The following is a 22,500-nucleotide window of genomic DNA, read 5'->3' on the forward strand; positions in this document are numbered from 1 at the left end:
GAGTGAGGTGTGTGTGTGTGTGTGTGTTGTGTGTTGTGTGTGTGGTGTGTGTGTGAGAACAAAGTAGCAAGACCTTCTGCTTCTCAGTGTGTGTGTGTGTGTGTGTGTGTTCATTTGTGTGTGTGTGTGTGTGTGTGTGTGTGTGTGTGTGTTCATTTGTGTGTGTATGGTTGTGTGATTGTGGCTAATGCCATCTGTGGTGCGTGGTGTACCTGTGTGTGTATGTGTGCCTAACCCATGCTAACTGTAGTGGGTGTGTTTCTGTGTACATACGTGTGTGTGAGTCTGGCTAATGCTATGCTAGCTGTGGTGTGTGTGTGTGTGTGTGTGTGTGTGTGTGTGTGTGTGTGTGTGTGTGTGTGTTTCTGTGTATTTGTTTGTGGCTAATGCTAACCCATGTTAACTGTGCTGTGTGTGATTCTGTGTACATGTTTGTGTTTGTGTTTTGCCATTAATGTTAGCCCATGCTAACCGTGGTGTGTGTTTCTGTGTACATGTTTGTTTGTGTGTTTGTGGCTAATGCTAACCCTTGCTATCTGTGGGGTGTGTTTTTGTGTACTTGTTTATTTGTGTGTTTATGGCTAATGCTAGCCCATGCTAACTGTAGTCTGTGTATTTCTGTGTACATGTTTGTGTGTGTGTTTATGGCTAATGCTAGCCCATGTTAACTGTGGTCTGTGTATTTCTATGTATGTTTTTGTGTGTTTATGGCTAATGCTAACCCTTGCTAACTGTGGGGTGTGTTTTTGCGTACATGTTTGTTTGTCTGTTTATGGCTAATGCTAGCCCATGCTAACTTTGGTCTGTGTACATGTTTGTGTGTGTTTATGGCTAATGCTAGCCCATGCTAACTGTGGTCTGTGTACTTCTGTGTACATGTTTATGTGTGTGTTTATGGCTAATGCTAGCCCATGCTAACTGTGGGGTGTGTTTCTGTGGCAGGCCAGCCGCAGCTTTCTCCTTCGCCCCCCTCAATGCCAGCTCAGCGCCACAGGTGACAGGTGAGTGTTCCTCACACTCACACACAAACAGTGTGTGTTCAGGTTTAACAGCTGCGTGTGTGTGTTTATCTTTGATATTGACTGAACAGTTGTATGATCATTTCCCCTGTCGACGTAGCCCCGGTGCCTTTGATAGTCTCTGACTGTAAGCGCTAAAGCTGCTGTAAAGCGTCCTTGATCTGAGCGCAGCACGCCCCCCCGGGGCCCTCAGGGTTTCCCTTAGAAAGGTCTGTGTGTGTGTGTGTGTGTGTGTGTGTGTGTGGGGGGGCCCTCAGTGTTTCCCTTAGAAAGGTCTCCAGCAGCAGTGCTGCTAGCAAGCGCTAGGGGGGCCCGGGGGAAGAACATTTAGAATATTATAATGTTTAGATGCATCAATCTGGTGCACTTTGATAATATATTCAGACGTTAGAATTGCTCATTTTTTATCTATGAATGGAAATATTTCAGCTAAACTACAACTATTTTGCAATCCAGAATTTAACCATACAAGATTTGATTTATTTGAACTCAAAAAATCATTGAGGGCATTGAGTAAGCACACCTATAACGCATATAATATCATGACAAACTAGCAACTAAAACAAGAGCATGACAATACAAAATGATCTTTAGGCATGACTTTAGCCTGACTTTAGCCTGACTTCAGCATGACTTTAGCATGACTTTAGAGTGATGTCGAGTAAGCACACATATAACGCATATATAATATCATGACAAACTAGCAATTAAAACAAGAGCATGACAATACAAAATGATCTTTAAGCATGACTTTAAAATGATCAAGAGGAACAAATGAATCAAGTTCAATACTGAGTAGCAGGGTATTCCAACATGAGGGAAGAAATATACATTGGGAGCTTTCCGGTTAAGGCCTTATAAATAAACAAAAGTAAATGCATATCCCTTCTATGATATAATGAAGGCCACCCAACTTTTTCATATAAAATGCAATGGTGAGTACTGTAAGCATCCTCTGTAATATGATAGAAAATGAAATGAAAATGAAATGAAAAATGATGGTGTCAAGAGCTTTGAGAGTAGTGACAGAGACATGCCTATAAATCACATCTCCATAGTCCAGAGAAGAAAGAAAAATAGCTTCAACAATCTTTTTCCTACAGAAAACTGTGAAAAGGCCTCTAATTCTAAACAGAAATGACAGTTTCTGCCTTAGTTTGCTTAAAAGACTGTCAGTGTGAGTTTTGAAAGTAAGTTTTTCATCCAGCCAGATCCCCAAGTACAGTATTTGTAATGTGAAACTGTCAATATAGGATTCTTTTAAAGTAGAAATGTTATTGCAGCTAACATCTCTAGATTTAGTAAAAAGCGTATACTTAGTTTTATTTGCATTCAGCATGAGCTTAAGACTGTTAAAAGCATTTTGCAGAACATTAAAAGACTGCTGCAATTGTTCCATGGCCAAGTATGCAGAGTCATCAATACAGTACAGAATTGTATCATCTGCATAGAGATGTACAGAGCAGTTTGAAAGTAGAGGGATTATGCTATTAATGTATATTGTAAAAAGAATTGGACCTAGAACGGAGCCTTGTGGGACTTTGGTTATTAGCAGGGGTCACCTGTGTGTGGGTTTGCAAGTCTTTTGCTGGATTTAACATTTTCAGGTGAAAGAATGCCTGTGTTTTTCTAGATTTCAGCTCTGTGTGTGTGTGTGTGTGCTGTTTTCCAGTGAAAGATGCTGGGTTGCCCAAGTTCAACTTCGGCAGCAGCAGCAAGCTGTTTGGGAGTGCTGCTGACTTCTCCCCCAAATGCACCTCCCCTGCTCTAGGGGGCAGCACCAACTCGCCCACTCCTCCCCCCGCGGTGTCGGGGGAGCCGGTGAAGCTGACGTCGGCCGCGCCCGCACTGAGAGGCGAACCGCAGGCGCCCAAACCGGCCGCGGTGGCAGCGGGCGGCGGGGAGACGCTGGGCAGCTTCTCGTGCCTGCGGGTGGGCCAGGGCGACGAGGATGCCAAGGAGCCGCTCAAGAGCTTCGGCTTCGGCCAGCCGGCCAACGGGAAGGGCAACGGCGGCTTCGGCGTGGCGCAGTTCAGCTTCGGGAAGCCGGCGGAGACGGCGGGTAGCGTCCAGGAGGAAGTGACCGCTGCCCCCTCTTCCTCCTCCTCCTCCTCCTCCTCCTCCTCCGCGGTGGCAGCGTCCAGCGTTAGCGTCTTCAGGCCTCCAGAGTCCACTCCTGCGGCCGCCTCCAAGCCGGCCTTCTCCGTGACGCACCCCAACACCTTCAGCCTGCTGACCACGCCCCTGCCCCTCGACGCCTCGGCAGGGCCCAGCGAGGGCTCCGCGCCCTCTGACCCCAGCCCACCTATGGAGGCCCCGCAGGCCCAAACTGCCCCGAGCATCGTGCCCATCAGCCCCTCTCCGCCCCTGTCTTTGGAGGGCCGGGTGACCCCAGCAGCAGCAGTGGCCGCAGACAAGCCCCCCACCCCCCCCTCCCCTGCCCTGGTGCTCTCTCCCACGCCCCCCTCCCCTGCTCTGGTGGTGTCTCCCACCCCCCCTCCCTCGTCCCTCATCTCCCCGGCGGAGACCACCCCCACCCCCACCCCCACCCCAGAGCCTGCTGCCTCCGCTGGGGCAGTTCCCCCTGAGCCTGCCTCCACCCCGACCCCAGCTCCTGCCCCTGAGGCTGCTCCAGCTGCCCCCCCTGCTGCCGCCCCGTCCTCCAGCACCCCCACCCCCCAGGAGCCCCCCCCCTCGGACAGACCCGGCTCCATCTTCGGCCAGCCTCCACCCTACGTAGCGGCGGTGGCAGCAGCAGCAGCAGCAGCGGCGGGGGCTCCTACACCCCCCCCAGCCACCGACATCAGCACCACCCTGGGCCTGTCCAGCCTCAGCACGGTCATCAGCACGGCTGCCCCCCCCACCGCCCCCACCCCGACCCCCCCGGCCGCTACACCCGCCCCCGTCACCCCAGTGTTCGGCCAGCCGCCTAACCCCCCCACCAGCGCCCTCGCTAGTGCTCCTGCCCCTGCTGCCCCCGCCACGGGCTTCGCTGTGCCCCCCCCGACAGGATTCGGAGCCCCTGCCCCCCCCTTGTCCACCCCCGCGGCTCCCGCGGCTCCTGCGGCTCCTGCGGCGGAGTCCTGTGCTGCGGCGGCGCCCCCTGCAGGCTTCGGTAAGCCGGTGTTCGGGCAGGTGGGAGCGTTCGGGCAGCCGGCCGCGTCCACGGCGGCAGCGCCAGGCTCCGCCAGCAGCTTCAGCTTCGGCCAGTCCAGCTTTGGCGCCGCCGCGGCCCCCCCCACAGGCTTCGGCCAGCCCGCCGCGCCCAGCGCCCCCCCCGCGGTGCCCCCCCCCTCGTCCTCCTCCGGCGCGGGCGGTCTGTTCGGCGCCTCCTCCTCGGCTGCCGGCAGCGCCAGCTCCTTCTCCTTCGGCAGCAGCGCGGCGGGGGCAGTGCCCAGCACGGGCACAGCAGGAGGAGCAGGAGGAGGAGCAGGAGGAGCAGGAGGAGGAGGAGGAGGAGGGTCGCTGTTCGGGCAGAGCGGCACGCCAGCCTTCGGCCAGCAGAGCGCCGGGTTCGGACAGGGCTCCGTGTTCGGCAGCAACACCACCACCACCTCCTCCACCGGATTCAGCTTCGGACAGCCCTCTGGTGAGTCCGTCTGCACACACACATGTACACATATAGTAACACACATACACACATACTGTACGTTAGGGCTGTCAATCTTCCTCTCTATCCCATTCGAATTTCATTCATTATTTTTTATCTATCGACTGTAAAAACGGGCTTATGAATTGCCACTGCCACTATGACATCGTAGTTGACTTGTTTTAGCCTACATTATGTCCACTGTCATGCTAAATACTAAACCGCTGCTGCAAACCGAACACAAATTACAAAGCCTGGGGGAATTAGCAATTTTATTTGAATGCCAAATGAGCTCCTATTGTCTGTCGAAGTCACATTTTAGTGTGCCGAGTCCTGAACGACTGCTGCCATTTCAGTTAGCTCGTTGGCTAGAAGTTAGCTAGCATTAGGCAAACGTTCCAAAAAGACGTACTGACCGCTACAGTAATTTCCCGCATATAAGCCGCATTGTGTATAAGCCGCAGGAGAGTGTTTTATTCAAGTTAAAAGAAACAAAACCATATTAACACCATATTAACTGCCCCCCTGTATTAACCTCATAGCTGAAGAAATGTTGCAAAATCAATGTATAAGCCGCGGTTAATAGTCGGGAAATTACGCTATGACTGGCAGACGGTTTTGGTAACATAGCAACAATAAACATTTGACCGAAGCGCAGAGAAAAGGAGGAGGGCGCTCTCAGTGTAAAAAACGCGATTGGTGGACACAGCACCTAAAGCACGCTAAAGATAGTCAACACTTTTATTTTTTAAAACCCCATTTGAATTATAATTTTAACATTCTAATTAGTATTATTTTTTTTACAAATTCGAATTATATTCGAATACCGAAATTCGTTCCAACAGCCCTAACGTACGCACACACACACATACACACATACGGTACACACGCCCTCTGAAATCCCTCTCCGAAGGTGATTGGGTTTGTCATTTGCATCCTTTCTGTATCTCCACATCCTGTAGGTTTTGCACGGTTTGAATACACACATGCACGATTTAATTATACATTAGAAGGTTTAAATGCACATTAGAAGGTTTAAATACTTAATCAAAATCACAATGTGAACCAATGCAATCAGCTCCTCACAAAGCTCAGCCAATCATGCTCCAGCCCCAGTCTCATCTGCTCACATCTAGGATGTTCATCGTCATGTGTGTGATGTTCATCTCTGTGTGTGATTTTCATCTTTGTGTGTGATTCTCATCTTCGTGTGTGATTCTCATCTTCATATGTGATTTTCATATTTTTGTTCCCCCTCGTGTGAAAGACTGTGACGGTCACCAATCAGGAGTGCTGTTATTCACATGCACTAGACTCTACACCAATCAGGAGTGCTGTTATTCACATACACTAGACTCTACACCAATCAGGAGTGCCGTTATTCTCATACACTAGATATGCTCACACCAACTTGAAGCGAAATTAGGAAATTGAAATGATATTGCAAATCACAATTTCAGTACCTGTCAGAAAACAACACAATTACTGTAGATGTTCTCTCCAAATGGCCCAGTTAGAAGGTGTGTGTGTGTGTGTGTGTGTGTGTGTGTGTGTGTGTGTGTGTGTGTGAGAAGTAAGTGTCCATGTCGGGTCACACAAGTGCCTCGGGGTGTCTGCTGATGATGCGCTATTGCCCTGCTGCAGTGATACCACCGATAACAGCAGCTTTGGTTACACACACACACACACACACACACACACACACACACACAGGGGACAGATGCCGTACTCCGAGAGAGAGCAAGAGATCTAAAATGTGTACAGGAATTTCTCACATTATGACACTAGAGTTGCGATACTTATGCAATCCCGCACTGAAATGTAGGCCCTGCACACACTCACACACTCTCAAATGTACACACACACACATTCACACACATATACACACACACACTCTCTCTCTCCAACGAGGGTACAGACAGTCCAGCTGGAGTGCTCACACACTCCAACACACACACACATTCACACATGGACTCTCACGCTCCAGCGGCACAGACGAATGCACTTCAACAACACACACACACACACACACACACACACACACACACACACACACATACACACATACACACACACACACACACACACACACACACACAGTGCTGCCCAGACGTGGGTGTTGGCGTCAGCTGCAGCTGAAGGACGTTGTTAGGATGGCCATCCATCAGGCCTGAGGGGGTAATTGAGCAGGGGAGAGGCTTTGGACTGGGCCCAGCACACACACACACACACACACACACACACACACACACACACACACACAGGGGAGAGGCTTTGGACTGGGCCCAGTACACACTAGGGCTGTCAATCTTCCTCTTTATCCCATTCGAATTTCATTCATTATTTTTTTTAAAAAATCGAATTATATTCGAATATTTTATGGTCAATTTTGACTATAAATACGGCTGCGTAGGACACGTTGGTTTGTGTCTCCTGGCTGCCCGTAGTGTGTCCTGCGCAGGACACGTTGGTTTGTGCCTCCTGCGTAGGACACGTTGGTTTGATACTTCCTGCGTAGGACACGTTGGTTTGATACGTCCTGCCCAGGACACGTTGGTTTGATACGTCCTGCGTAGGACACGTTGGTTTGATACGTCCTGCCCAGGACACGTTGGTTTGTGTCTCCTGGCTGGCTGGTGGGCGGTAGCGTGTCCTGCGTAGGACACGTTGGCTTGTGCCTCCTGCGTAGGACACGTTGGTTTGTGCCTCCTGGGTGCCCGTAGCGTGCCCAGACGAGTAGTCGCAGAAGGTCACACAGAAGCACATGATCAGCGGAATTAATGAATTAAAGAAAGTTCCAGAACAAACAGTTGGAATGTCACTGAAGATAATTCAATCTATGGGGTCAGATATTTGTCAATTATAATACAGCGTCATGTGAGTTAACATTGTGCATTGAACACAAGGCAGCCCTCTCATTTTACTAGAATGTTTTATTTTCTTTTTAAATGGATGAAATGTGTGTATTGGAGTGTGTCCAATGAGTGGACTGTTTGCTCCCAGTGACTTTTGAGATCATTCCTTTTGGTGAAGCACCACCAATGGATCACACAGGTCCTTGAAATCTTCGAAATCTTGGGAAGCTTTGGAATTTGAGGGGAGAATCAAGGCCTGAATGTATATTTTATTTGTGTTTACACACACACACACACACACACACACACATACACACACACACACACACACATACACACACACACACTTCAAGTGAAGTGGCCTTCAGCATCCTTGAAAAGTTCTTCAGTTTGAGGCTTTAGAACGTGTGAGAACCCTGAGCACAACTATCTCTTCCCCCAGTCCCCGCTACTGGAGAACCCTCTTCCCCCAGTCCCCGCTACTGGAGAACCCTGTGGTCTTGTAGTGGGTGCTGGAGAACCCTGTGGTCTTGTAGTGGGTGCTGGAGAACCCTGTGGTCTTGTAGTGGGTGCTGAATACGGTTCCGTGCTAGAGAACCCTGTGGTCTTGTAGTGGGTGCTGAATACGGTCCTGTGCTGGAGAACCCTGTGGTCTTGTAGTGGGTGCTGAATACGGTCCTGTGCTGGAGAACCCTGTGGTCTTGTAGTGGGTGCTGGAGAACCCTGTGGTCTTGTAGAGGGTGCTGAATATGTCCCGTGCTGGAGAACCCTGTGGTCTTGTAGTGGGTGCTGGAGAACCCTGTGGTCTTGTAGAGGATGCTGGAGAACCCTGTGGTCTTGTAGAGGGTGCTGGAGAACCCTGTGGTCTTGTAGAGGGTGCTGGAGAACCCTGTGGTCTTGTAGAGGGTGCTGGAGAACCCTGTGGAACCCTGTGGAATGCTGAATACTGTCCACACACCGTGGAATGCTTGGCATGCCCGTCACTCTGGCACTGCCCATCCACCAGGTCCGCACGGTCAGCTGTGTTGGGGTCTTGGGTGTGTCTGTGTGTGTGTGTGTGTGTGTGTGTGTGTGTGGATGGTGTGGTGTGTGTGTGTGTGTCCCTGTGAATGGTTTGGTGTGTGTGTGATATCCACGTGTCACTGATCAGCCCATTTCTCAGCGTCTGGTGATGCAGTGGAATGTGGATCAGTGCACCTGACGTTCCGCAGGTCAAAGGTCACAGGTCGGAGGTCAGGAGAGGGGGTTTCTGGGTAATTGTGGGACGTGCACATTTCTCAGATGCCATTGGTCCGTAGCACTGGGGTATGCATCTGCTCTTTCTTCTGTTTATTTCAGTTAGCCGATTAGCTGGTCCTTGGGCGTAGGCTGGGGACTTCTCTCTCCCTGCTTTCCCAGAGATTCCCAGAATTCCACACGGCTGCCATGGGTGGGCCGCAGTGAGAGGGACAGCTGAGGAGTTTTCCCGTTCCCAGTAACGACGCTCCGCACTACAGCTGAGGAGTTTTCCCGTTCCCACTAACGTAGCTCCGCACTACAGCTGAGCAGTTTTCCCGTTCCCACTAAAGTAGTTAGTGTTAATTGTCATGAATGAACGCCAAAATACTTGACACCCGTGATTTCAGAGTAGCAAGAAGGGCCTTGAGTGTTGACTGCAGTTCAACGTGTGTGTGTGTGTGTACGCACGTTTTTGCGTCTTGGCATACATGCTGTACGTAACATTGGGGGTGTGGCTACATCATCGATTCTGCATTTGAGATTCATTCTCGATCGATTTTGACTTAAAATTGTGACGTGCGTCTGTGTGTGTATGTACTGTATGTCCCACTGGGGAACATGTTGTGTCAGTAGTCCTTTGTCTTGTGCTGATCATTATAAGTGTGTGTGTGTGTGTGTGTGTGTGTAGGGGTTAAGCACATTAGCCCTGGTGTGCCAGGGGTGGTCATTACTGCATGAGGACGAGACTAATTAAAGGAACTGGACATGATGAGCACGGCCCTCTGCTCTCCCCGCCTCATCTACTCCTCTGGACACACTCTCCTGTGTGTGTGTGTGTGTGTGTGTGTGTGTGTGTGTGTGTGTGGCCACACTGTCTGGTATTCCTGTGTGTGTGTGTGTGTGTGTGTGTGTGTGTGTGTGTGTGTGTGTGTGTGTGTGTGTGTGTGTGTGTGTGTGTGTGTGTGTGTGTGTGTGTGTGTGTGTGTGTGTGTGTGTGTGTGTGTGTGTGGCCACACTGTCTTGTATTCCTGTGTGTGTGTGTGTGTGTGTGTGTGTGTGTGTGTGTGTGTGTGTGTGTGTGTGTGTCTGCTCCACACTGTCTTGTGTTCCTGTGTGTGTGTGTGTGTGTGTGTGTGTGTGTGTGTGTGTGTCTCCACACTGTCTTGTGTTCCTGTGTGTGTGTGTGTGTGTGTGTGTCTCCACACTGTCTTGTGTTCCTGTGTGTGTGTGTGTCTCCACACTGTCTTGTGTTCCTGTGTGTGTGTGTGTGTGTGTGTGTGTGTGTGTGTGTCTCCACACTGTCTTGTATTCCTGTGTGTGTGTGTGTGTGTGTGTCCACACGGAGCAGATCCCAGGCCAATTGAATTACAGCTCTCTGAGCTCCTTGACGACGGCCACCTAATAACTTCTACCGTTCTCTCATCCCCCTCTCTGTCCCTTACTCGCTCTCTCTTTCTCTCATCCCCCTCTCTGTCCCTTACTCGCTCTCTCTTTCTCTCATCCCCCTCTCTGTCCCTTACTCGCTCTCTCTTTCTCTCATCCCCCTCTCTGTCCCTTACTCGCTCTCTCTTTCTTTCTCTTTCTCTCTCATCCCCCTCTCTGTCCCTTACTCGCTCTCTCTTTCTCTCATCCCCCTCTCTGTCCCTTACTCGCTCTCTCTTTCTCTCATCCCCCTCTCTGTCCCTTACTCGCTCTCTCTTTCTCTCATCCCCCTCTCTGTCCCTTACTCGCTCTCTCTTTCTCTCATCCCCCTCTCTGTCCCTTACTCGCTCTCTCTTTCTCTCATCCCCCTCTCTGTCCCTTACTCGCTCTCTCTTTCTCTCATCCCCCTCTCTGTCCCTTACTCACTCTCTCATTCTCTCATCCCCCTCTCTGTCCCTTACTCACTCTCTCTTTCTCTCTCATCCCCCTCTCTGTCCCTTACTCGCTCTCTCTTTCTCTCATCCCCCTCTCTGTCCCTTACTCGCTCTCTCTTTCTCTCATCCCCCTCTCTGTCCCTTACTCGCTCTCTCTTTCTCTCATCCCCCTCTCTGTCCCTTACTCGCTCTCTCTTTCTCTCATCCCCCTCTCTGTCCCTTACTCACTCTCTCTTTCTCTCTCATCCCCCTCTCTGTCCCTTACTCGCTCTCTCTTTCTCTCATCCCCCTCTCTGTCCCTTACTCGCTCTCTCTTTCTCTCATCCCCCTCTCTGTCCCTTACTCACTCTCTCTTTCTCTCATCCCCCTCTCTGTCCCTTACTCACTCTCTCTTTCTCTCTCATCCCCCTCTCTGTCCCTTACTCGCTCTCTCTTTCTCTCATCCCCCTCTCTGTCCCTTACTCACTCTCTCTTTCTCTCATCCCCCTCTCTGTCCCTTACTCACTCTCTCTTTCTCTCTCATCCCCCTCTCTGTCCCTTACTCGCTCTCTCTTTCTCTCATCCCCCTCTCTGTCCCTTACTCACTCTCTCTTTCTCTCATCCCCCTCTCTGTCCCTTACTCACTCTCTCTTTCTCTCATCCCCCTCTCTGTCCCTTACTCGCTCTCTCTTTCTTTCTCATTTCATCCCCCTCTCTGTCCCTTACTCGCTCTCTCTTTCTTTCTCTTTCTCTCTCATCCCCCTCTCTGTCCCTTACTCGCTCTCTCTTTCTTTCTCTTTCTCTCTCATCCCCCTCTCTGTCCCTTACTCGCTCTCTCCTTCTCTCATCCCCCTCTCTGTCCCTTACTCGCTCTCTCTTTCTCTCATCCCCCTCTCTGTCCCTTACTCGCTCTCTCTTTCTTTCTCTTTCTCTCTCATCCCCCTCTCTGTCCCTTACTCGCTCTCTCTTTCTCTCATCCCCCTCTCTGTCCCTTACTCGCTCTCTCTTTCTTTCTCTTTCTCTCTCATCCCCCTCTCTGTCCCTTACTCGCTCTCTCTTTCTCTCATCCCCCTCTCTGTCCCTTACTCACTCTCTCTTTCTTTCTCATTTCATCATTATTGTTCTCTTTCTTTACCTCTCCATCTTTCTTTCTCTCTCTTTCTCTTTCTCTCTCTTTCCCTCCCCCCTCTCTCTTTCCCTCCCTCTCTCTTCTGTTTTCTTTCCCTCTCTCTCTCTCTCTCTCTCTCTCTCTCTCTCTCTCTCTCTCTCTCTCTCTCTCTCTCTCTCTCTCTCTATCTCTATCTCTCTCTCTCTATCTATCTAGCTCTCTATTTCTCTGCCTGTTTAAATAAGACATCTCCAGCAGTATGAGTGTGAGTGGCATAACCTTGCTGTGTGTGTGTGTGTGTGTGTGTGTGTGTGTGTGTGTGTGTGTGTGTGTGGTGATCAAAGCTGCATTACCTCCCTGGTTTAAGGATGATGTGCTCTAGTGCCTTTTAATGCCTCAGCACTGCTCTCATCACCTAGGGGCAGGCTGGACACACACACAGGAGCACACACAGAAACACACGCACATGCTCACACACAGGAACACGCACACACACACACACACACTTCGTTTTTCCAGTTCCCTCCTCTATCTTCTAACCCTCTCTGTTTGTATGTTTGTTTTCTTCCTCTCCTATCCTGTGCTCTCTATCTCCAACACACACACACACACACACACACTCTAACAGATGTAGTGTAGACGCGCCCCTCCCTGGTCGATCAGCAGGGTTGTGCTCAAGGTCATTTTCCTGTTAAAGTGTGGGCGTGTGTGTGTGTGTGTGTGTGTGTTCAAGGCTCTTCTCCTGTTAAAATATGGGCTCTTTTGTGCTGCGCTCTGAGTACCAGTGTGCTGTGGATGCTGCAGCAGACGGACATAAATCCAGTGGGCTAGAATAATAGAGGAGAGGAGGAGAGGAGAGGGGGATAGGAGAGGAGAGGGGGAGAGGAGAGGTGGATAGGAGGAGTGGAGAGATTTGATGAGTGTGTTGAGAGGATGAGGAGAGGAGGATTGTGGAGAACAACACACACTGTGATTGATTAAAGGACGCCATCAAAGCTCGTTACCACACACTCCATCCTATCAAGCGCTGATCACATCACACACTTCCTGTCTTGTTTTTGTGTGTGTGTGTGCGTGCATAAGTGCGTGATTGTTTGAGTAGAAGATGACGTTAGAAGTGATTGGCATGGAGCCCCAATGTGTGTGTTTTGAGTAGAAGATGGCATTATGTCAGCCAGTCTTGTGGTGATTGACTCTTCAGGACTGAGACCTTTGTGTGTGTGTGTGTGTGTGTGTGTGTGTGTGTGTGTGTGTGTGTGTGTGTGTGTGTGTGTGTGTGTGTGTGTGTGTGTGTGTGTGTGTGTGTGTGTGTGTGTGTGTGTGTGTGTGTGTGTGTGTGTGTGTGTGTGTGTGTGTGTGATGAAGCCAGTGCTGTGGTGATTGACTCTTCAGGACTGAGACCTTGCTGTGTGTGTGTGTGAGATGAAGCCAGTCTTGTGGTGATTGGGTCTTCAGGACTGAGACCTTGTTCTGCAGCCTGTGTGTGAGTGCCCCAAGTTCCGCTTGTTTCAAACGATGTGCCGTTGCGTCTAAGAATAGAACACCCACTGGCCCTCATCTCCAGACATGTCGTCCACACACACACACACACACACACACACACACACGCTAGCCCCTGTGTCTAAGAATAGAACACCGGCTCTCGTCTCCAGACATGTCGTCCACACACACACACGATCACCCATTAGCCATCACTCACTCTAAGCAGGCATTGCTCGCTAGCACCTAGCTAATGCCATCACTCTAAGCAGGCATTGCTCGCTAGCACCTAGCCATCACTCTAAGCAGGCATTGCTCGCTAGCACCTAGCTAATGCCATCACTCTAAGCAGGCATTGCTCACTAGCACCTAGCTAATGCCATCACTCTGAGCAGGCATTGCTCACTAGCACCTAGCTAATGCCATCACTCTAAGCAGGCATTGCTCACTAGCACCTAGCCATCACTCTAAGCAGGCATTGCTCGCTAGCACCTAGCTAATGCCATCATTCTGAGTGTATCTTGCTGGGTATTTCTGAGTGTGTCTCGCGGGGTATTTCTGGATCTATTGTCTGCTTGTGTGAGCCGGATGAGCGCTGGTGTGTTACTGTGTGTCTGTGTGTGTCTGTGTGTGTGTGTGTGTGTGTGTGTGTAACTGGTTTATGGTGTGTTACTGTCCGCCGTAATCACACGCCACTATTGATTCGTGCATCTTGTCAGCACACACACACTCCGTGAACCTGTAATGCCACTGGAGCTGCCAGAGTGTGTGTGTGTGTGTGTGTGTGTGTGTGTAAGCACTTGTTTTAGGAGGGAGGATCGATTCATTCAGGCAGCTCGCGCCCGTCATGCAGGAAAAATCAGATGCGTGTGTGCGTGTGTGCGTGCGTGTGTGTGTGTGTGTGTGTGTGCGTGTGTGCGTGTGTGCGTGTGTGCGTGTGTGCGTGTGTGCGTGTGTGTGTGTGTGTGTGCATGCGCCCTCCCTCCAGACGCTGTTTGTGGAGCACACAGAAGGATGTGACTGGTTTATCACGTAGCAGTGCACCCATGAGGTGTGTGTGTGTGTGTGTGTGTGTGTGTGTGTGTGTGTGTGTGTGTTGTCTCTATTTCTGTACATGGTCATTTGTATGAGATTGTGGACAGTGTGTGTGTGTGTTCTCATGTGTGTGCAGGTGTTGCTCTGTCCTCTGAGCCGTTCATTCTTAATTACAAAGTCCACGCCCCATAAGCACTGGCTGTCTTACGCAGCCCGAGAGACTCGTCCACCAAATAATCACACCACTTTATTTACACACACACACACACACACACACACACACACACACACACACACACACACACACACACACACACACACACACACACACACACGTCCTCAATGTGATCCCTGCCATCCCAGTAGAATGTTGTTTAGTGGCTGCTTGTGATTTCAGAAGAATTCTTCTCCGTCTCAGGGAAGGTTGGTAGAGGACATAGCCCCTCAGAGTTGGTTTCATATAGGACAGTGTGTGTGTGTGTGTGTGTGTGTGTGTGTGTGTGTGTGTGTGTGTGTGTGTGTGTGTGTGTGTGTGTGTGTGTGTGTGTGTGTGTGTGTGTGTGTGTGTGTGTGTGTGTGTGTGTGTGTGTGTGTGTGTGTGTGTGTGTGTGTGTGTGTGTGTGTGTGTGTGTGTGTGTGTGTGTGCGCTCAGGGAAGGTTGGTAGAGGACATAGCCTCTCCGAGTTGGTTTCATATAGGACAGCAATAAAGCGGCAGGCTCTGTGTAACTCAACCCACTCATTAGATTGCATTATAAATAACACTATAGATTATATAAATTAAATTACAGCTCAGCACTGGGGTTGGTGTCTGGTGTCTCTCAGACTAGTCACAACGTTTCTGTATCCACGCCTCCAACAAGCCTTTGCCCCGACTGCACTTATGTAGCCACGCCTCCTGACTGCACTTATGTAGCCACGCCTCCTGACTGCACTTATGTAGCCACGCCTCCTGACTGCACTTATGTAGCCACGCCTCCTGACTGCACTTTTGTAGCCACGCCTCCTGACTGCACTTATGTAGCCACGCCTCCAGCAAGCCTTTGCCTTTTGCTTTTATTAATGCAAAAGAACTGGCGAAATATGGCGTAAATAAAGTTGGCATGCTGTGGCCACCGTGTGTGGAGAGATGCAGTGATGTCCTGTGTGTTGGCCACAGTGTGTGTTAGCCGCAGGACTGTGCTTTATGCCAGTTAAAAGAAGCAAAATCATATTAATACCATATTAACTGCTCTTGTGTATTAACCTCATAGCTGAAGACATTTTGCCAAATCACTGTAAAAGCTAACAGCTACTGGCTAATAGTTGGGAAATGGCGGAACTGTTGACTTTGACTGGAGCGGCGCTGGAACTCCAACTCTGTTCCGTGTGTGTCCTGATAATGCCCTGATCTATTGTGTCCTGTCGTCTCCTGATGGTGTCCTGATCTATTGAGTCCTGATGCATTGTCCTGTGGTCTCCTGCTTGTGTCCTGATGTATTGTGTCCTGTGGTCTCCTGCTTGTGTCCTGATGTATTGTGTCCTGTTGTGTGCTGATGTATTGTGTCCTGTGGTCTCCTGCTTGTGTGCTGATGTATTGTGTCCTGTGGTCTCCTGCTTGTGTGCTGATGTGTTGTGTCCTGCTTGTGTGCTGATGTATTGTGTCCTGCTTGTGTCCTGATGTATTGTGTCCTGTGGTCTCCTGCTTGTGTGCTGATGTATTGTGTCCTGCTTGTGTGCTGATGTACAGATGGTACGGGTTGAGAATGCTCCTTTCATTCCCGCACATCGGGACTCCCGAAGCATCGGGAAACTGCAACCGCAAGGGGGCAACATAGACCGCCCGAGTTTTCGAATGTTTACAGCCTACCTCACAGCTCTCTCACTCGACGTAGCCTATAACTCAGTCAGTCCAGCAGAGATGCCAGAGCAACGTTTTGGTCAACGGAGAGGGAGAGAAATGCTCCGCATATCCGTCTCATTTAATCATTAAAATGAAAGTGATTGGCGAAATTAATCAAACGACGTTTCAATAAACCATTGTTGAAATGAATGAAAATGCTTTTAGAAACCTATAGGCCTATCAGAAGGACTATTTCCTTCAATTCAACCTGAAATAGGCTACTCGAAAGGCAACCTTAGATTAATTCATGAATTCATTACGGTTACAAGACCGCATTTCCGTGAATAGGCTATTATTGTCAACGTCAAGGCGAAGACGAAAGAGATGGACAAGATGGACATTTTGGCAACATTTACATGCTAGGAATACTTAGAAATGTGTAAGCTATTTTAAAACGAAGGCTTGTTCATTTTAACCGGCGACGTTTCAAGTAGGCCTACATTTCCCGAATAAAGCCTATTGAAGTTCACATCCAGCTGTGGCGCAAGTGGTTGTTGCATAGGTATCGTATGCCAGCGACCGGGGTTCGAAACCTAGTCGAAGAACCTCTCCGGAACCCATCAAAAGAAAATGCATCGATTTATTAAAAGAAACGAAAGACTTCCTGTTTTGAGATTCTTTTTATGTTTGCGATGTCTGCTGAAAAGAAAAGTTAATATGTTAATTCGTGGTTCAGCGCGCACTCACACACATTTTTACATTGACATAGTGTCGGGCTCAAGTGTCGTGTCGTCCTCAGTGCCGCATATAGGCTATAATGTAGTGACCTGGTTAGACGAGTGTGGGGGAGGGGGAATGATCGCACAAGACAATAATGCTCTTCATGAAATGGATCTCACAGGCGGCTGTCTGTTTTTAAATGTAGCCTACTACACCACTTGCGAAATCGGACGTGGCACATAGCCTAATTATTAGGCTACTGGATAGCAAATCCATAGACTTTGTTCATCCTATATCCTTAAAATGAAAGTGATGACTGGCGAAATTAATCAAACGACGTTTCAATAAACCATTGTTGAAATGAATGAAAATGGTTTTAGAAACCTATAGGCCTATCAGAAGGAAATAGCCTTCAATTCAACCTGAAATAGGCTACTCGAAAGGCAACCTTAGATTAATTCATGAATTCATTAGGCTACGGTTACAAGACCGCATTTCCGTGAATAGGCTATTATTGTCAACGTCAAGGCGAAGACGAAAGAGATGGACAAGATGGACATTTTGGCAACATTTACATGCTAGGAATACTTAGAAATGTGTAGGCCTAAGCTATTTTAAAACGGAGGCTTGTTCATTTTAACCGGCGACGTTCAAGTAGGCTACGGCGACGTTCAAGTAGGCTACATATTCCGAATAAAGCCTCTCGAAATTCACATCCAGTTGTGGCGCATGTGGTTGAAGCAGAGGTATCGTACGCCAGCGACCGGGGTTCGAAACCCAGTCGAAGAACCTCTCCGGAAACCGTCAAAACAAAATGAATCGATTTATTAAAAGAAATGAAAGATTTCCTGTTTTGAGATTCTTTTTATGTTTGCGATGTCTGCTGAAAAGAAAAGTTAATATGTTAATTCGTGGTTCAGCGCGCACTCACACACATTTTTACATTGACATAGTGTCGGGCTCAAGTGTCGTCCTCAGTGCCGCTTAGGCTATAGGCTATAATGTAGCCTAGTGAACTGGTTAGACGAGTGTGGGGGAGGGGGAATGATCGCACAAGACAATAATGCTCTTCATGAAATGGATCTCACAGGCGGCTGTCTGTTTTTAAATGTAGCCTACTACACCACTTGCGAAATCGGACGTGGCACATAGCCTAATTATTAGGCTACTGGATAGCAAATCCATAGACTTTGTTCATCCTATATCCTTGGCGGAGATAATAATTAGGCATATCAAATTAAAAGCGCACTACGACAGGTATACTTGTGTGATCACGCAACACAAGAGAGCATTTAGCGATGGGACAGTTGTGAATGAGTGCTTAACACCCTGGAGTCTAAATACCCCCGGGGGATTTGAAAAACTGTTCCAAACACACATCTCAATCTCTGCTTTTAGAGACACCATTAGAAGCCTTTAATCAACTCGTTTTCAAATATATAGCCTATGTTTTAAGAGAATATGGCAATGATAATGGCACTTTCTAAAAACAATAAATTCGTAGGATTTGTCCTCTCACCTGCAGCAGGCCCATTCAAAAGCCCATCCACCTAATTTGCATTTGAAAGAGCCAATCACTAAAGTGACACATTTAGTCTAGCCTACTTTATTAGTTTTTTTTGACCCCTCTAATAAATTGCCTATAGTCCTACTACGATAATGGAGGAAGGGCTGCCTAACTGTTCCCCCTAAGAGTTTTTTCATAAGATAAAATGTTTACTCTATTTAAGTTTAGGATTTGGTAGACAAGACAACCTCGGAAAAGTTCTTCAGATAAACAATGTTTTATTGAATTAAAGGAAAGAAAATGTATCGCCAGGGTTTCGGGGCTTGCGAAGGCATTCGTTGATCTTATCGATGCAGTCCTTGCGGCCACTTCTCCCCATCGTAGGAAACTTTCTGCTTAGTGTTGACAAAGGTCTTGACGTTGTGTGGCAGTGCTTGCTTGCCCTTCGATCCATCCCAGTTGGTGGTTTTGCACCAGACTCTAGTGCTCCTTTGTGGTGATGGCTCTGAAGAGCAGGCATCCGTATCTACCAGTGATGCGCGGGCTGATCCAAATCGAGCGGGCGACCGCGGTTATGGGTCAAGAAAAAATATTTTTAATGATATGCGGGTCATGTTTGGTCGGGTCGGTAAAAAAAATAAATTGTCATTTATATCGTAGCCTACATAATTGTCTTTAGAAGAAAAAGACATAAGTTGCAGCATTCCCACTGAAACGCGATTCTATCCCCCACATTTTGTCACGAACATGTAGAAATGCACTTGTTGTTTCTGCGTAGACAGACCCTCGGCTACACTTGACATGCAGTTGTGTTCTGTTCTCAGAGCATATGCTTTCTCTGTCTATGATCTGCAGCTTTTATCTCGAACTGCTGGCCTCTACAGAAAGTGGCAGAATCGTCTACTGAGCAGCGAAGTTGCCGATGCAATGCGTGTTTCTCAAGTCTGATAATTTCCAGCAAGATCGAATGGTATTATGGAAAGAAAAATAAACTAAAAGTTTCCCAAATCAGGAAATATTTCTTAATTTAATGTCATCAAGGCATATAGCCTACAATTGGTATGAGCATGCAATATGTGCGTCCTTGCGCAACTTATAGGCCTAGTGGCTCGTTGGAAAGCCCCACGTCTGCCCTTCCCCACGTCGTGCAATAAAGGTTTCATCTCGCTGCAATTTATAATCGCGGGGCAATGGACTTTTGGTCCATTGATGAAGACGTTAATAAAGAGTTTCTTAATCATATTCTATGCCTGCATTTCATGCTTGGGAGAGCTTCAAGGCATTCATGTGAGGAACGGCTGAAACAGAATTTGTATAGGAAAATCCTAGGCTAATTATGTTCAATGTTGAGTCAAACAGCCACATTTTTGGATGAATGCTGACACGGAACAAAAAAAAGGTAGACTAAATGCATGTTTCCCAAATTCTGAGCAATTATAGGCTATATATAATTAGGCAATATAGGCTATATTATTGTTTTACATGCATATGAGATACCAATTTTGCATAGCTCAATGACGCTACGACTAAGTTAGACTAGGCTACTTTTTACAATAAGCGGGTCGGGAAGCGGGTCGGGTCCTGTATTTCAATATTTTTTTTTTGCGGTCCGAGTTGTGGTCGGGTTAGTTGTAAACGGCGGGGCGGGGCGTTCAGAGAAGGAACTTGAATGCTGTTGTCGAATGTGGCAGAGAATACAGAAGAAGACTTTAACTATTACTTATATATTCTTATGACGAAACGCGAAGAAAAAATACGAGGACTGACCATCTCGCCTCTCCGCGTTTCCCCCAATAGGCCTACCATGGCGACAAAGAAATAAATATGATTTGACATTTTAATGTTTGTAGCGCGCCAGTTTACCCAGTGTGTGTGCATTGAGTAGTTCCTTAAAATACGGAACAAAGAGCGTCCCGTAGGCTATCTGTTCAATACAGAAGAAGACTTTAACTATTACTTATATATTTCTTATAACGAAACGCGAAGAAAAAATACGAGGACTGACCATCTCGCCTCTCCGCGTTTCCCCCAATATCATGGCGACAAAGAGAAATACATATGATTTGACATTTTAATGTTTGTAGCGCGCCAGTTTACCCAGTGTGTGTGCATTGAGTAGTTCCTTAAAATACGGAACAAAGAGCGTCCCGTAGGCTATCTGTTTAATACAGAAGAAGACTTTAACTATTACTTATATATTTCGTATAACGAAACGCGAAGAAAAAATACGAGGACTGACCATCTCGCCTCTCCGCGTTTCCCCCAATATCATGGCGACAAAGAGAAATAAATATGATTTGACATTTTAATGTTTGTAGCGCGCCAGTTTACCCAGTGTGTGTGCATTGAGTAGTTCCTTAAAATAGCCTACGGAACAAAGAGCGTCCCGTAGGCTATCTGTTTAATACGGAAGAAGACTTTAACTATTACTTATATATTTCTTATAACGCTGGCTGTAGGCGATTTCTATAACCATTTTCATTCATTTCAACAATGGTTCATTGAAGTGTCGTTTGAATAATTTCGCCAGTCATCACCTTCATTTTAATGATTCAGTGAGATTAAGGAGTCGACTATTGACGGATATGCGGTCTTCATCATTAAATGCAGTTGAAACTTTCTGCCACCTGGTGGTTGTTTGGGTACATTGCCTTAGCCTCGAAAAAAATCGGCTTGACGCACTGCGGGATCTCTTCGGGAGTCCCGCGGGAGAAGGTGCATTCTCAACCCGTACCCACTGTATTGTGTCCTGCTTGTGTGCTGATGTATTGTGTCCTGCTTGTGTGCTGATGTATTGTGTCCTGTGGTCTCCTGCTTGTGTGCTGATGTATTGTGTCCTGCTTGTGTGCTGATGTATTGTGTCCTGTTGTGTCCTGCAGCGTTTGGCAGCACCCCCACGTCCTCGGTGTTTGGACAGCAGCCCAGCGGTGGAGGCATATTCGGACAGGTGAGGTGATCGCTGGACCCAAAGCACCATCAGGGTGAAGCAGAGAGGAGAGCAAAGATCAGTCCATACTGAAGAAGAGCATGTCTGTTGGCTTCACACTCCTTCACACAGCTGAAAAACACTCACAAACAAGTGATGACAGCCCTGCGATTGTGCTTTGTCATCTCTGAAGCCTGTGTGTGTCTGTGTGTGTCTGTGTGTGTGTGTGTGTGTGTGTGTGTGTGTGTGTGTGATGCCTAGAGTAGAGGGAGGAAAATGAAAATGTCAGATGTGTGGACCCATCAGCGCTTGAGCTGTAGGCCGGACTGATGAGGTGTCCAGCGTCCAGAGATGAGTGAGCAGGACAGGACAGCACAGCAGCAGCTGGAGGACTCTGTGTCCTGTAGAGCAGGGCTATTCAACTTCAGTACCAAGAGGGCCGAATGGAAAAATCACTGGGTTTTCAGGGGCCGCATAAAATAAGACGCCGCAAAATAATTGTATCCAACAATATTTGATAAAATCAGAGTAAAATTCAGTTCAATTCAATTGAATTTTATACACTGGCATAGAAACTAAGAACATAGCCTATTATCCATATCCATAAAAAAAAATCTTCTCAGATAGGTGATGGGCTGCCACACAAACTATACAAGTATTTGAAAACACCCAGGCTAACCATAGTATTTCATACCTGATGTCTGAGAGCTGCCATATCATGCATCAGTGGGAAAAATTGCAGTGTTGATTTAACTAGCCTACTTCAAGATAATTAGGCTCATACGTGTTTCAAACACACACAGTAGCCTACAGCGCCAATCTCTCAAATATACTTAGCATTGAATTTAAAGAAAAAATAATGCCAGCTCTGCCTCTGTTTATCTATTTCACGATTTCTTACCGCCAAAGATTCTAAACTTCGAGCCTGCGCAAATCACAAACAATAACATTCCCACGAGTTGAGTGAAGATGGCTCTGTCTAAAGAAACGTCTAATTGACAACGAGAATCGTTCATTTTACCCTCTGCAACAAGTACGAGACTTTCATGTTTATCGTGCAACGAATCCATCGCTGTAAAGAAGGAATATAAAATCAAGAGGCAATTCTCTACAAACCACAGCTCCTTCACTAACTTTCCCGAGGGCTCGGAGGAATGGAGACCGGGTATGATTGTAACATTTTTGATTTGCGCACGCTCGAGGTTTAGAAACTTTGGCGGTAAGAAATCGTAATTTAATCAACATTTAATGATAACATTTAAAACTAGTTACACATTTGGAAATGTCAGTTTGTGTAGTGATGTGCTGTGTTCTCTGAGTGAAGATAATTGGAAGAATTAGTCTGGCCAATAGGGGTGGGCCGACAGTGCGCTACTCGCCAATCATAT

General features: G+C 47.8%; 1 protein-coding gene across 3 annotated transcripts in view; it reads left to right on the plus strand.

The window, feature by feature from the left end:
- Positions 1–22,500, plus strand: part of nup214 (nucleoporin 214) — a 113,720-nt gene that overhangs the window by 57,789 nt on the left and 33,431 nt on the right. For all 3 annotated transcript variants that reach the window (XM_062554571.1, XM_062554572.1, XM_062554570.1), the window contains 3 exons: positions 943–1,001; positions 2,692–4,608; positions 21,066–21,133. In XM_062554571.1, coding sequence (XP_062410555.1) covers positions 943–1,001; positions 2,692–4,608; positions 21,066–21,133 — 2,044 coding nt within the window. The remainder of the gene's footprint in view (positions 1–942; positions 1,002–2,691; positions 4,609–21,065; positions 21,134–22,500) is intronic.

This window comes from Sardina pilchardus, chromosome 14, assembly GCF_963854185.1.
Source record: "Sardina pilchardus chromosome 14, fSarPil1.1, whole genome shotgun sequence".
Lineage (NCBI taxonomy): Eukaryota > Metazoa > Chordata > Actinopteri > Clupeiformes > Clupeidae > Sardina > Sardina pilchardus.